Source organism: Condylura cristata, unplaced genomic scaffold (genome assembly GCF_000260355.1).
Source record: "Condylura cristata isolate star-nosed mole 26May11 unplaced genomic scaffold, ConCri1.0 scaffold00019, whole genome shotgun sequence".
In the NCBI taxonomy this organism is placed as follows: Eukaryota; Metazoa; Chordata; class Mammalia; order Eulipotyphla; family Talpidae; genus Condylura; species Condylura cristata.
In genome coordinates this window covers 5,648,038-5,664,975 of record NW_004567120.1, presented here as the reverse complement: position 1 = coordinate 5,664,975, position 16,938 = coordinate 5,648,038, and the positions used below count along the sequence as shown (strand labels likewise).

At 34.0% G+C, this 16,938-nt stretch overlaps 1 protein-coding gene across 4 annotated transcripts in view; it reads right to left on the bottom strand.

The window, feature by feature from the left end:
- The window catches only part of ZNF711 (zinc finger protein 711), a 30,049-nt gene that overhangs the window by 12,369 nt on the left and 742 nt on the right, over nucleotides 1–16,938 (bottom strand). For 2 of the 4 annotated variants that reach the window (XM_004685624.2, XM_012727270.1), the window contains exons 2-5: nucleotides 15,521–15,646; nucleotides 14,406–14,662; nucleotides 13,900–14,004; nucleotides 7,549–8,115 (exon numbers count right to left, since the gene is read on the bottom strand). In XM_004685624.2, coding sequence (XP_004685681.1) covers nucleotides 7,549–8,115; nucleotides 13,900–13,978 — 646 coding nt within the window. In that variant the 5' untranslated portion in view covers nucleotides 13,979–14,004; nucleotides 14,406–14,662; nucleotides 15,521–15,646. Of the gene's footprint in view, nucleotides 1–7,548; nucleotides 8,116–13,899; nucleotides 14,663–15,520; nucleotides 15,647–16,938 lie in introns of all 4 variants that reach the window. The other 2 variants (XM_012727272.1, XM_012727271.1) reach the window with 2 other exon arrangements.

Genomic DNA, 16,938 nt, shown 5'->3' with positions numbered 1-16,938 from the left:
CAGCCAGAGCCCTGGGGAGAAAGTTGTGTAGAAGCATACTCCCTTGAAAGTGGGGAAAACCTAGCAGAAAAGGCGTTCATCAGCACTATTCCTTCAAACCCACTGGGACTGGTATTTTTTGAGGCATTAAGTGAGGGCACAGGGACTACCGAGTCTCCCATGTCAAAAAAATTAAAGGAGGGATATTGGTAATGTCACAAACACAAGCCAGTCCAAGCCCAAATCATTCACACCAACATCTGAATTCCTCTCAGTCCCTGCCCACACTGCTGATTCAGCAACAAGGAAATAGCTCTGAGCCAGCAAAAGATAAAATTTAAAAATAAAATAAAACAAACAAACCAACAGAGATTTTACAAACAATAATAAAATAGGGAGACCTCAAATAGCAAAAGGTGTAAACTAATTCATGTAAACACAGGATCCTTAAGAGAGTATAACATCACAAGGAGAGAACAACTCTCCAAAACACAAACATAAAAAAAAAAGAAAGAAAAATCACATCACATCTATTACATTAAAGAGTTCAGAACTGGGCCCTTACTGGTGGCACAACGGGTTAAAGCGCAGCACTTCAAGCTAGCCACAGCCACTTCAGTGCTAGTTCAATCCCAGTGCAGCCGAGGGTGATGTGAGGGTGACCCACGTGGCAGGGCAGAGCTCTCCTGACCCCCCTTCAACTGCTCTCTTCAGCAGTGTACTTCGTCAGTAAGCCCGTTCTGCTCCCCACTCTGTCTCTGGTGAATCCGTTCCTGCACCTCTGGCTTGTACCCCAGTTCTTTATGCATAAATAAATAAATCTTAAAAAAAAATACTTGAAGACAAAACATGCCACCAAGAATACTGCAAAACTCTTTCAGATCTGAGGGAGAAATTAAGATATTCCCAAACAAACAAAATCTAAGGGAACATGCAAACATTTGACCTTCCCTAAAAAAATTTTACACAGCAAATTAAATGAGATAAACAGCAAAAAACTAAAGACAAAATGGCAGTAGCAAATAACCTACATATTAATCCTCTAAATGTAAAAGGACTGAATTGGCCAATCAAAAGGCAGAGTGGGTGGTTAGAGCTTAGAAAAACAAACAATAACCCCCCTCCCAACCATTAAATTTGTTTTCTCCAGGAGAACCATTAGAACTCCAAAATTAACCATATGTTCAAAAATAAATGGCTGGAAAACAACCTCCAAACAAATGTGATGCAAAAAGGCTGGCAGGCCCTCCCTGGTGGCGCAGCAGGTTAAAGCACAGCACTGAGAATCTAAAACCGCTTCCGCATGAGTTCGATTCCCGCCTGCCCTGGAGGTGACCACATGGCGTGGCAGACCTCTCCTGACCCGCCCGCTGCTCCCCTCAGCAGTGTACTTCGTCGATCTGCCTGTTCTGTTCCCCACTCTGTCTCTGGTGAAGCCTCTCGCCGCCCCTGAGCTTCTGGCCTGGACCCCAGTTCTGTATGTACAAATAAATAAATCTTAAAAAAAAAAAAAAAAAAGGCTGGCAGAGCCATACATATAGCAAATAAAGTTACAATTTAAAAAGGTGACACGAGGGCTGTCCCTGGGCAAGGGGCTAAAGCGCAGAACTGCAAGTTAGCCACATCAACTTCAGTCCAAGTTTGATCCCAGCCCCAAGGTGATCCACATAGTGCAGCAGACCCACCTGCTGCTCTCATCAATCTGCCTATTCTGCTCTCCACTCTGTCTCTGGTGAAACCTCTCACCGCCCCTGCAACTCTGGCATGTACCCCAGTTCTATATGCATAAATAAATCAATCTTTTAAAAAAGGCAACAAGAAAAAAAAGATAGACAAATAGTGATTAAGGGATCAAAACATTGGGAAGACACAGCACTCACCAATATAATTACACCAAAGAAAGGAACACCAAAATAAATAATTATTAACAAACCTAAAAACAGACATTATCCTAAAAAGCATTACCGCAATTAATGGTAAGAGACTACAAAATTCTGTTTAGCTTAAATGGACAGAAAATAAACCATCAACCAGACAGAAAATAAACAAGTTAAAAATAACCATAAATAAATTATTAGATCAAATGGCTCTACTAGATATTTAAAGGTCAGTACAACCCCCAAAACCCCAAAAAGTTGAGTCCACATGGAACATTTTCCAGAATAAATGACATGATGGGTCACAAAAAAAAGTGTCAATGAATACAATTTTGTTGAATACAACAAAGTTCATGAATACTGCAATCATATCCAGCATCTTTGACAGTAGCAAACTAGAAATCCATCATAACAAGGATGCAGGAAAAACCTCTACTAGGTGAAAACTGAAAACCACACTATTAAATAACTTAGGTTAATGATGAAAGCAAAGAAACTAAAAACTACCTGGAAACAGGTGAAAATGAAGATGACCAGAAGATGGGAAATGCAAGAATATCAGTACTAACAGCAAAGTATTGAGCAATACAGACACCTGAACATATGGAAGATCATTAGAGAGACTATAAGTGACTTTATGCTAACAAATTGAAATTCTAGAAGAAATTGACAAATACTTAGAAATATATGACTTACCAAGTCTGAATTAAGAACAATAGAAAATATGTACAAACAAATCACACAGAGGAAGTTGAAAGAGTATCAAAACACTCCAAAGAAACTAAAGTCCAGACCAAGTAATTTTATTCAGAATTCCACCCAAAGCTTCAAAAACAAACTAGTACCTACGGGCCACCAGTACCCCAAGAATCCACTGTTTTCCATTGGTTCTTTGCCTCTACCACTCCCATCCCACCACCTTCTCCCTCTGATTGCCTCAGTTTTGAGTCAGATGTTGAGGAACAGAGAATGTTCCAAAACACATTTTATGAGGCCAACATTACTCTGATACCAAAAAAAAGCATAACAACAAAAAATGGAAAACTATCAACCAATATCCCTATGAAAACAGATGGAAAATTCTCAATGAAATCTTAGCAGATCAAATACAAGAAGACATTAAATGAATAAAATATGACCCAGTGGAATTTAATGCAAGGATGCAAGGATGGTTCCACATATGCAATCAATGTAGTTCACCATATCAACAAAACGAAAAGACAAAAATCACATGGTCATATTAATAGATGCAGAAATAGCACTTGACAAGATTCAGTATACATTTATGACAAAAATACTCATTAAAATGGGGTAGAAGGAACATAGCATTAAAAAAGCCATATATGTCAAACCTGAAATTTTAGTCTTATATTAAATGGTGAAAAATGAATGTTTTTTTTTTCTCTGATCATTAGGAACTCTAGTATGTCCACTTTCACCACTACTATTAAACATGATAGTTTAAGTATTAGCTAGAGCAATTTGTCAAGAAAAAGATAAAAGAATCCAACTTGGAAAAGAAGTAAAACTATCACTATTTGCAGATATAATACACATAAATAATACAAAGATTCCACCAAAATGTTGTAAGAAATGTATAATCAAAAAGTATTAAATATCTAAGGATAAACCTAACAAAGGAAATGAAAGACTTATTTCAGTGACAACTATAAGACACTGTTAAAAGAAATAGAAAAACTGAGGAAATGGAAAGCCATTTCATGTTCATGGATTGGAAGAATCAACACTGCTGAAGTGCTTATCCTGTGCAAAGAAATATATAAATTCGATGCAACCATATCAAAGTTTCAGTGGACTTCTTTAATGTAATAGAGCAAATATTACTGAAATTGCTTATGTAACCATAAAACACCAAATCGTCTAAGCAAATCTTAACAAAAAAATAAGGGAAGTGAGGTTACTGGAGTCCCAGACTTGAAACTATACTAGAAATCTATAGTAATAAAAACAGCATGACAATGGAATAAAAACAGACACAAAGACCAAAGGAATAAAATTCAGAGTCCAGAAATAAACACACACTTATATGGACACTCCACAATAAAAAAGCCAAAGAGTACACAATATGCAATGAATGTCTCTTATAATAGGTTATGGGAAAACAAGACAGCCACATGAAGAAAAATAAAACTAGATCACTTTCTCATGCCATACACAAAAACTAACTCAAAATGGATTTAAAATCTGGATATAAGACCAGCTAAAATAAAATACAAAGGAAGTAACATTCCATGACATTGGCTCCAGGGATGCCTTTGGGGATTTGACTCCAATGGCACAGAAAACAAAAGGAAAAATAAATGAATGGGGACACATTAAGATACAAAGCTTTGACAGTGAAAAAAATTATCATGACTGGTCTCCAACAGCAGGAAGCAAAGGAAATAAAAACAAATGGCATTACCTCAAACTAATAAACTTCTTCAAAGCGGAAAGAAGCTATCAAAGAAAGACACGCTAATGAATGGGAGAAAATACTTGATGTTAACACATCTGACAAAGGGTTGATATCCAAAATATATAAAGAACTCATACAACACAACAAAAAGAAAGCAATTAACCCAATCAAAACTGAGCAGAAGAGCTATTAAATAGACATTATACAGATGTCTATATAGAAGACATACAGATGGCCAATAGGCACATAAAAAAAAATGTTTATCATCCAGAAATCGCAAATCAAAACTATAATCCGATACTATCTCACATCAAAAAAAAAAAAAAAAAAAAAAAGACCAGAAATATAAAGGGCTAGCAAGATGTGGAGAAAAAGGAATCCTCATACACTGTTGCAGGAATGTAACTTCATCAGCCCCGATGGAATACAGCATGGAGGTTTCTCAAAATAATACAAATAAATCTACCAAATGACCCAGAAATTCCACTCCTCCCATTTATCTTCCCAAAGAATGAAGTAATACCAAGGGATATGTACTCCTATATTCATTACAGCCCTATTTGCAATAGCTAAGTTGTGTAAACTACTTAAACTCCCAAGGACAGAGAAGTATATCAGAAAGAAGTGGTACACACACACACAAAGCAAAACACTATGCAACTATTGCCATTTTTGACAACATAAATAGAACTAAAGAGGATAATACTACACAAAATTAATCAGGAGCAAAATACAATCAGAATGGTGTCTCTTATTTGTAGAATGTAGAAAAATATAACAGAGAGCCAGTCAAAACCAATTCAATAATAAACTCTTAATATCTGACCTCAAAACTGAGGCAATCAGGAGAAGGTGGTGGGATAGGAGTAGAGAGAGAGGAGAAGGAGTCCAATGGAAAATGGTGGAGGATTGTTGGGGTACTGGTGGTGGGTAGGATAAAAGTATACAGCTGCAGAGGTATATAAGCACTGGAATAGATACAAAGATGTAAACATACTTTACCTCAATAAATCCAATTTGGAAAGGAAAGAAAAAAAGATACCTAATAAAGGGGAGAAAATATTTGTATATCATATATCTAACATAAGGCTGATATCCAAGATATATAAAGAACTTCTACATGTTAACAAAAAGAAAACAAATACTTCCCCCCCCCAAAAAATAAGCAGGAGTGCTAAGTAGGCACTACCCACCAAGAGACATACAGATAGGTAACAGACACGTGAAAACAAACAAACAAACAAACAAACAAACTCATGATCAGTTGTCAGGGAAATGCAAATTAAAATCACAATGAGATTCCACTTCACTCCAGTGTGAATTGGCCAATATCAAAAATACATCAGAAATAACAAACACTGGCAAAGATGTGGAGAAAAAGGTAGGATAGTAGACTGGTCCAGCCCTTATGGAAAACAGTATGAAGATTTCTCTAATTATTAAAAATAGATCCATCAATTCTACTCGTAAGAATCTACTTGACGAATACAAACCACTAATTTAAGGGGATATGTGCACTCCTATTTTTATTGTAGCAATAGTCACTGCAATCAAAGTGATGGAAACAACCTAAATGCCCACTGACATGACAGTGGATTAAGTAGATGTGGTGTGCATGTGTATGTGTGTATATATATATGTATATAATAATGAAATACTGCTCGACTATAAAAAATGTTTTTTCATGCTTTTGGAACAACATGGATAGTAGTGGAAGGGATTATGCTAAGTGAAATAAGTTAGAAGGAGAAAGACAAATATTGAATGATTTTACTAATATGTAGAATACAGAGAAAGAAACCTAAGTAAATAAGCAGCTAATACCCAAACCAAGTCTCCCTAAAAGGTTTCTGTAGCAATTCCAGTATTATTCATGCGATACAATGTTCTCTATAATTTTCAGTCTAATCCTATTAGACTAGAAAAACAGAAGTCCTTTGCATTTGACATACAAGGCAATATCAATAAACATATTCTAAAATAAAAATTCTATATATTTAAAAATATTTTGTGGAATCCAATCACAGAAGATAAGTTGTAACTATTCACAATAAGAAAGATGTATAAATTTTTAAACTATTTAAATATCACAATTTAGTTTGACAAGTACTCCTTTTAAAGGAATACAGAATTTATTTTGGAACAAAAAGACAATAAACATTTGCCACACTATCTTATATAACATAATAGTTTTTTCTTTAATGTCAGCTTAAAATGTAATTATGCAATTGCTATAGTAAACCACATCAATTTAAAATGAGGAAACATTTGCACAAACTAGTCCCTGAATGGTTTAAATCAGTCCCTTAAAAACAATGTGATTGTTTACCTTCAAAAGTGCTTATAGCAGAAGAAAGTTAAAATGATAGATTTCATAATTGTTTTTATAAATTAAATAAATCTAATTTTTTTAAGTTTTAAATTCAATGATACACATACATAACATACAATCATTTTATACATACTATCTGGTACTTTCCAATTAATCTTTTATTTTAGAAAGAGCAAAAGTTCTCCCTGGAAAAGTGAAGTCTTTATGTAATCTTTACTACTACTTCCAGCATGATGCTGTCAAACCTTGTAAGGAATAGATAAGCTTCTCCAGGGTCCATCTATAACTTATTATGAGATTTTTATTATTATTGCTGTTGAGGTAATCCTACCACGTGAGAACAAGATATTTCTAATTTTCTACTTAATGGGATGACTTAAGAATATCATAAAGCATCGGAAATAAGCACATTATAATATTTCTTCATAGAATATACACACATATTTAAATAAACAGGAAGTAAACAAAGGGAGAACTCTAGACTACAATCTGAGTTTATAATTTACTTTTCATGCATTTAATTAAAAAATGAATTACACATTTCTTAAATTCCTAAGCAATACTGATTTGCCAACTCCAATACTTGCCATATAAAAAAGAAAGCAGGGGCTACATAAAATAATACTCTCCTTTGATATGTAAAAGTTTATATTAATTTTTTCTATTTAATGTTCTTGGTTGAATCTTTCAAATCTATATTTCTATTCTAAGATATTAAAAACTTGCATTGCTTCACTTCATTTTGAATACGAATTTTCACTGAGCAACTTAAAAAAACCACAAGCAAATTCAAAATTCTTATCAGCACAACTTTGAAAAAAAAAAAAGATTTCAAGTAGATTCACCCTGTGACTGATTGAATAATCCCCATCCCAAGAAATCTTACCAGGTTATATATAAATCAATCTCTCAAATAATTATGAAATTTAAATTTCACTTACAAGATATCATTAAGTAGTCCTCAGAAGTGCTCTTGACATCGACATCATCATCATCATCATCATCATCATCTTCGTCTTCCTCAGTTTTAATTGTAACTGTAGAACCAGGAACACCACCAGCTGTTTGAATAACAGTTTCTGTATCTGAATTTGTTACAAGAACCTCTTCTGATACCATTGTGGGAGAGTCAACTCCTGAAATGCAATCTTGGACCACATGTTCTAAGTGTCCATCAGGACCAGTAACAAGATCAGCAACAAAAACCTGTTCAGGTACTCTAACGGTTTCTGTAATTAGCTCAGAAGCCAAAATGTGATCACCATCATCTTCCTCTAAATCTTCTTCAATGGCAACATCAGCTTCAAGTACAGCTTCAGGAACAATCACACCTTCTGTTACTACATCAGTCTCAGTGATTATATCAGGTCCATGGACAACTTCAGCTGCAAGGCCATGATCAAGAGCTATCCCGTCATCTGTGACAACATCAGAAACTAATACAGCCTCAGGAACTGAAACAACAATATGGTCTCCATCGATATGCGCAGTACCAGCCATTCCAGCCACTATAATACAAACAATTACACAAATCAAAGTTATTTTATTAATTAAAAGTACTGTATTTAACACATCAGGTGGCAACACATTTTCAAATTAATAAATAGTCCTGGCCAAACTTATCGCTTAAAAAAAATCACAGACAATTTATCTGCAATAAAAAACATCACCAACCAGGAAGTGGGGTAGAGGTGGGAGAAAACAATGTTAGCAAAATATAAATTGAGACTTTAAAGAGTAATGTACTTTATTTTCAAGTAAAACATAAAGCCACACTGAAATAGCACTACACATCAATTAGAAAAGCTAAAATTTAAAAAAAAATACCTCCACAAATTGGTGAAGAGAAGAAACTGAATCTCTTCTATGTTTTCTCATATCTTGTTGGAGGGAAATTAAATGGCACTAGCCACTGTGATAAATAGTTTGGTAGTTTCATATAAAACTAAACACATACTTTAAATCCCAAAGTTATACTTTAGTGTATCTTTTCCCAGAGATATTAAAACTTATGTTTATACAAAAAAACTACATGAATATTTATATGTAGCAGTTCCTGGTAGCTATTTCTCCTAAGAGTGAAAAAAAATGAAAAGAACCCCAAAAATCCTTCAGTAGCTAAATCATTGATCAAACCTGCTCTGGCACCACCTTACCATGGAATACTAGTGAATAAAAAAGGGACAAACTACTAATACACTCAAAAACTTGAATCAATCTCCAGAAAAATATGCTGAGTTAAAAAGACAGTATCATATATTAATGGAATAATTTATATAACATTCTTAAATAAAATTATATAACTATTGAAATAGAAAACAGATTAGCAGTAGCCAATCATGGGAATTTGTGTGAATCTATTAGCATAATATCTGATGATGATGAATTTTATGAATTTTCTATCTTCTTTGTAGTGGTGCTTACCCAAATCCACACAAACATAAATCCAAATGCATATTAAAAAATGTTTAAAAATGAATGAGATTTGTAACAATAATGCACCAATGTTAATATTCATATTTTGATGCTGCACTATAGTTATATAACACATCGCTTATGGAGAAAGATGAGAAAGGATTATATGGAACACTATGTACCAGTTTTCTACCTACTATTAAGTCTAGTTTTTTTTTTAATTTAAAATTAAGGTAAAAAAATATAAAAGGATACGGATACTTTAGTGAGTTAATAAAGTATGACAAGCTTATTATACCATAAAGCATGTTATAAACATAAAGTCCCTGAACAACTCTCCAAGAATGCTTACAATAAAAAGTGGAAGGCACAAAACAGACTTTTTATATTCATTCTCTACCTCACAGGCCATTTCAGAGACAGGGGAAAAGTAGGGTTCAAATTTAGCATTCAGCCAGACTAGAAAAGTGTTTTTTAGTGAGGAAAACTTTAATGTTAAATCAATAAAATTCACAATATCTACATATATAAACAATCAAATTAATATTTCATGAAATTTTTCTCAACTCACACTTAAGGTAATTTCTACTTATGTTAGAGCACTGCTGATAGAGGTAAGTTTGGTTTTTCAGAAAGTATTGGATATCACTAGTGCTGGCCTGAATTCAGATTAATCTGGCTGGGAGAATTCTAAGGAAACAGAATGGAGTAAGTGCTTTTCAGCTTGCCTAACATTACTCTAGTTGGAACTTACAGGCCAAAGTAAATCAGATCTAAACCAAAATAAATCCAAGTAAGTATGCTTATCCTGAACTTCAAGAAATCACAAAAATTCTAGACCAAGAATTGATAAATACCCTACAGGATACTGGCATATTGCTCAGACTAAGATCCAAGATGTCTTGTATTAAGTGCTATCCTTTGTTTTTAGTTCATCTGTTGGATTTCATTGGATTTCTACACAGTCATTGAATTATACATTAGTTATATTTATTGAGCAGTGATTATGCTCCAAGAAATTTGCTAATATGTTTATGTATATCATCCCACTTAAGCCACAGAACAACTGTATAATATGGTGATTGCATTTTTCTCATTTTTAATATAAAGAAACCATGCTTTAGAGAGGTTAAGTAAGTATTCCCAAAGTTTACGCTGAAAATTGAACTCATGGTTTGATCCAGATTGATTTTTTTGTCTACTAGACTAAAGAAGGAGAATAGAATGTTCTCATTTGGAGGACATTTATTTAAAAAGAAGTTTATAGGGTAAACCAAATGAATCACCACTAATAGAAGTTCTGAAAGGAAAATAGTAAAAAAACCTATCACATAGGTTTCATTTAAATTGTAAATCATTTAGCATGTAGCCTTAAATGGTATAAAAAATTTACCTCACTATATGGCAAGCTATAAATAAAAACTCATTTAAGAAGTTATGAAATCAATTAGTTAATCAGGTAACATTAAGAAACAAGACATCATTTTAAGAATTCCCATTGCACTAAAGTTACTTATTAAATGTCAATGCCTAGAACTTAACCAGAAAGATAACATAAATTTTTTTTGGGGGGGGGGATTTGTTTTGAGCCACTACCTAAGTATGCTTTGCTATTTAAATCCAAAAGCAACATACAATTTTGCAGCAATAAAATCTTAAACAGCTATTAAGTGTCAATGGCATAGATTCCAAGGACAACCATTATACTGAGACACCAGCAGAAGATTACATAAAACATCATGTTGTGAATTTTAAAATGTCAAATATCATTCAAACAAAACTGATCTAATGAATTTCTGAATTAAATTTAATGTTGCAAAATCTTTACATAGCACCCCAAATCAATAGCCTTGTAGCATTTAGAAATCCGGTGCCACTTACTATAATTACTTCACAAACTCTACTTAGGTATGCTCAACTCTATGTTTCACAAAAACCACTGATCTACAGAATTGATGTTAACATAAATTTAAAGAGAATGTATCTAATTTCCAATAATATTTTAGAATTTCCAAAGTTTAATGAGTGTCAGGTGAACTAAAACATAAGGGAACCACATTTCGAAGAAACCTAACTTACCAGAACTAAAATTACCATTGTCAAACATCTTCCAAATGATTCTTTTAGGTGAAGACCTGTTTGAGACTTTTGCATTTCTCAGTATGTCACTGTGAAAATACCTATATATGAAATTAAGCCTGTAATTGTTCATCAAAATGAGATTCAGCCTTCTAAGAATTCTGAATTCATTTACTAAGAACAAATGGGAACCTAACAAACTTTAGTTCACTATCTACTCTAAACACAATTGGGTGAACATTACCTGTGTTAGTCATTTCTGATCTAATAGGATATTTAGCAAAATAATCTTACCGAAATTTTAAAACAATATAGCTGGCAATTTATATACCTAAATTCATTATATATTTAAAAGAGCCTAAAATGTAATTTAAAGAGAATTTTAAAAGAGCACATCCTTTCAAAAAGTAGTAACCACAAAAATACTACTAGACAGTTGAAGCATAAACAGCTCTATGTATGTAAAAAAAAAAAACACAAAAAAACAAAAAAACCTGTAGTTTCAAAGTTTATGGTAAAAATAAGTTGATTTACTACATTAAATTCAATTTAGAAAGGGCTTTGAATTATACTATGAAAATACTAATTAAAAACCTAGCCATGGTTCTCAAATATTTCCATTCCATTACTCCCCAAATGACCATGGATAGTAAAATGAAAATTTACCTATATCCTTCACAACACAGATGAAACTTGAAAAAAATGCCACATGTCTCTGAGGCAGACACAACAGGCTGTCACATATTATAAGATTCAACTTACATCAAATGTCCAAAATAGGTACATCCATAAACAGAAATATCACTAGTTACCTGGCTCTAGCGGTAACAATAATGATGACAATTGTACAACTCTATGAATATACTTAAAAACCACAAAATTGTATACTTTAAAATGGGTGAATTATATGGCATAAGAATTATATCACAATAAAAATAAGTAATACTGGGCCCTCCCTGGTGGCGCAGCAGGTTAAAGCACTGCACTGAGAAGCTAAAGCCACTTCCACATGAGTTCGATTCCCACCTGCCCCGGAGGTGACCACATGGAGCGGCAGACCTCCCCTGACCTACCCGCTGCTCCCCTCAGCAGTGTACTTCGTCCATCTGCCTGTTCTGCTCCCCACTCTGTCTCTGGTGAATCCCATCACCCTTCACATCTCTGGCCTGTACCCCAGTTCTGTGTGTACAAATAAATCTTTAAAAAAAAAAGTAATACAAAGGAATGTGCATATCACTTAATATGCATATTCTACTTCCCTTGCAACTAAAAGGAAATGAAGTAGTACATGTAATAAGAGATCAACTAATCCTCTCGACTTTGAAAAGGAACAAGAGAAAGGAAGGTAAGAGGACAGTACATAATCACCAACACATTTTCATCCTTTGAAAGGAATCATACTTTTCTTGGTAACTGACAATTTCAGCAGAGAAGGGAGTTTTAGAACTTTACCAAATGTTAGAGTATCTAATATTTTGTATTAAATAGAGAAAATACCGTATTACTTTCGTTCTTTAAATATGTTATTTTAAAAGGTAAAAGTTTAGAGTTGCTACTTCAACCAAAACTTATTTAACATACTGAAGTTCAAGTATTATAACATTCTAAAAAACTCTCCAGCAAAGAATTCAAGAATTCATAAGGGTACCTAAAATGTTTTATTATTCATCCTTCCGGAATTTATTCCTGGACCTTTTCTTATCCAAATCACTTCTGATCACTGATAAACAACACAACTCATTTCTGACTCTGAGCACAATAATCAATCCATGATTCCTTTCTATTTTATCAATTACACATTAATCTCAATTCTCAGCACAGTCTTGATCTACACAGTGAACCTTCATTCATCAGATTGAACCTTTATTTATCAGATTGAAATGCAGGTTCTGTAGTAGTAGGCCTACTACAGAAGAGGATCTTATTTTATCTATTCCAAACTCTTAAAAGTAAATTTAGTAATATATGTAAGCTTACTCACTTAACAACACTGCCAAGGCTAGAATCCAGTTCTTCTGACCCTCATTAACTGTGGTCTTTATAACAGAAGCCAAATATTATATTCAAACATATTATCTGAAAATAGTAGCACCATTTTTGAGTAAAGTATCAGCAGTTATAATCCCCTAATTTTAAATCTGATTTTTGTAATACCTCATGTTTTCTGTTTACTTTTAATCCTAATTTGCTATTTGTCTTGTCTATTAATACTATGATTTCTTCAAATTTTATAACCTTATTCTTGCTCCTTATATTTCAGATATATTCAGACTAATGCTGCCCAAATTCAGTTTTTGTTGACTGACAACTTAACAACTTTATCAAAATGAAACTGTTAAGAGGCTGTCAGAAAACATGGCCATAAAGCTGGGTCTTATTTTTTTGAACAAGAAAAATAATACAATTTTACTAGTTAACAACTTTCTGAGGATCTATTATCAGAATATAATTAATTGCCAAGTACATGATTTTTCCTATATCATTACTTTTTCAAACTGACATGTGAGAACTGATGCAGTTATTTATGTAAATTGAACTTTTTCATTTCCAACGATAATATTACCACTATATTCCAAATTCCCTTACCTCAAACTACTCGACAAATTTTAAGATTGATTTTAAGTATATCACAGACACACAGCACTTTATTTATAAAAAAAAAGATAACCCTAGAAATGTATTTTCCTAGCAAAAGAACAATTCACTGTAAATCACCCCTCTTTCAATATAGCTTTAATATTGAGGTATGTTCTGATTTTTTAAAAAGAACGAAAAATACAACAAAGAAAACTCTTTACCAAAATCCTGCATAATCATGGTATGGGCCATTCTAGAGTCTGATGTGTGCAATCCAAGACTTCCACCGCCTGAATCCATACTTAACAAAGTTCATTCACAAATCTCTGTTAAAAAAAAAAAAAAAAAAGATTTAAAAAATACTTTAAATACATTTTGGCCAAAGTAAGTTGTTTTGAGAAAAAAAAAAAAAACAAACAAACACAGCAATTGAAGATATGCCTCTCAACTAGGTGCACAAATCTTGTTTCAAAGGAAAACAAACAAAAACCCTGATTAGATGCATTAAATGGCAACTATAACTAAAAGAAAGGCCAAATGGAAGTAAAGCAAAGAACATGAAAAATAAGACACAATAAGAATTATGAGCCATAGGAAAAGTGACAGAAACAAGCAAAAAAACAAAAACAAAAATTGTAGTTCTGAGGTTTTAGTTAAAATGCAGGTCATAAAAATAAGAAAAAGAACAAGATGACAACAGACAATAGTTGGGATATTTATACATTACTAGAGGGCTCAGGTGTCTAGTATTAGTGAATTTCATCCAGTGGCTCTCATCCATTTCTTCCAGACCCAGATCAGCCCTGCAGCGAAGCTCTGCAGATAAACTTGTGTTTCACCTCTGGCTCCTGGGATTCTACTTATAATGTAAATTGTTTTATCCCAGTTTCCCTGGAGTTCTTTGAGCCAGTAAGGACTTCTGGCCTCACTCTACTACATTCTCGTGTCTCACAGTTTTGAGGACTCATGAAACATGACTGCTTCCTAAATATGGTAGAGATAAGATGAATCACATACAAACATTTAGCAAATTGTTTCTTTCAGAATACCTTTTACTTGTAGTTATACAACTGATTTTTAAGTTAATGACTAATAAAGTTAAAGTAGCTTCACAGAATTTTGAAAGCAATGACTTAACCTATTTGATTGCAAATGACTTATCCTTACTTAAGATCAATAGTATAGTATGGAACCTAAGTTAGATGCTGCAACTCAACGTATTTCATACAATTACCTATGTATAATCCCCCTCAAACACTGAGTCTAAGAAAATTGAGCAAAAATTTGCAATTTTACAAAGCATTTATCTCAGTTTTTATGAGAAGCATTTAATAAATTATGTTATACTGCACAAACGTTGGTTGCATCATAGATAAGTTTTAGAAAACTGCCATGTGAATCAACTAATAATTTACTGTTTAAGTACAGGAGAGCACTAAGAATTTTTTTTCCTTCCCTTAAAGAAGAGAGTCCACCTCTACCGATATATGAGTGAGAATATAAAAATATGAAATTTCTGTACCAAGCAATTCAGACAAAATAACTTTATGCAAGAATAAAATTACAATTAAAAAACAATAGTTGTATTTTCTCTTCACTTACTGCATTGTTATTTGCCTTTAAAATTAAGTTGAGACACCAAGGGAATTAATAATAAATAGACTTCTGCTCACACAAGAAATTAAAACGCCATAAACATTTACTTTTAGATTTTAAGTGTACTATTTCAACTTTAGAGTAATTACTTTATGAAATAACTAATAATTATGAGTATTGTAAAAATGCCTTGAACAGTTACTTTTGTTTAACTATTAAATAAAAATTAAGTAATCTGTTAGTCACCTTAATCTGAGTGTCTTGAGGAAATTGTAGATTTTCTTAATATTGTAAATTAAATCTGTAGCAATTTCATTTTGTTAATTTTCTTTCTGAGCTATGTTATTTTCTCTGGGAAAATGTTCTTTTTACCTATTGCAAAAACATTCAAAATTAGGTATTTTAAAAACATTTATAACCAAATCTTACACAACTTAAGAATTTTTCATCACACTTTAACTTGAAGGGTGAAAGACTGGGAAGGATTCACATGCTCAAACCTGTTCATCTGAAGTCGCCAAAGGGATTCCAAAAGAAACAACTACTTACTACAATATAAGCAACGTTACCACACTTAAAAGTTAGCACAGTTGATTAAACGAAAAATCTTTACAGCACATTTTAAAAATCACTAGCTACACCTTATTTTGGAAAGGAAAAAAGAACCAACCAAGGGGGGAAGCTTTATCTTTGCCAAACCCAGAGGCAAATCTACACTGTGGCTCAATGAAATACAAAAATTTTAATAAACAGTGCAACTATTATGGGACGTATCACACTGTCTGGATATAAATAAATCGGATAATTTCACATCAGAAATTTTCAATAAGGGTATCAATAGAGAACAGCAGCGTTTTAAGTATTCAGTAACTAATAAACACTAGTTTTTTCGGTCTTCAAGTGTGTATTTCACGTCCTTATTGAATGGAGGCAAACGCCAAACAAGCGTCACGTAAACATTTCCATCCCTGTAAGGTAACCAGAAATCAACAACATTTTGCCCTCATCCGGCTCTTCTAAACATAGCTCATTCAGGACCTACTTAGCTTTTCGGTGATGTAAACAGAGGCTGAGGGATCGAAAAGCAGTTCTGAGGCGGCAGAACAAGAGAATGCGAAAGTAGTATTTGCAGAGATAGGAGACAAAGGAGCACTGGCAGTTAGCAGTATTGCAGCTTTGGACGCAACCCTCTTCCCGCATAAGTCTCCCTTTCCCAGGACCATGCCAAGTTTCAATCATTTCGAGCGGAAGGCACACAAGTGCCCTTTCAGATATTACCCATCTGATTGGATCTTAAACCTAACGAGAACCTTCGCTGTGGCAAAGCAGACAGCTCGGAGACAAGAATACCGTCTCCCCTCCTCCCTCCCCTCACTTGGTGCAGCGGTCGCCACTGCTGCCACCTACCCCGAGCAGCCCAACCCCTCATCCTCCTCCTGAGCTCCCTATGGCCCGCTACCTGCGAGAAGGTTGGGAACCAAAATGGTGGTGTGTTAGCGAAGGCGACAGCTGCTGCGCACGGCCCACGGACCCCCCACCCATCAGGCTCTGACGGATCCGTCTTCTCTAAAATGCCCGATTCCGGTGCCACTCCTAGCCAACGCCGCCATCCCTCGCGAATTCCAAGGTTACCGTTGGCGGTGGGCGGGGGACCCGGGCGGAGG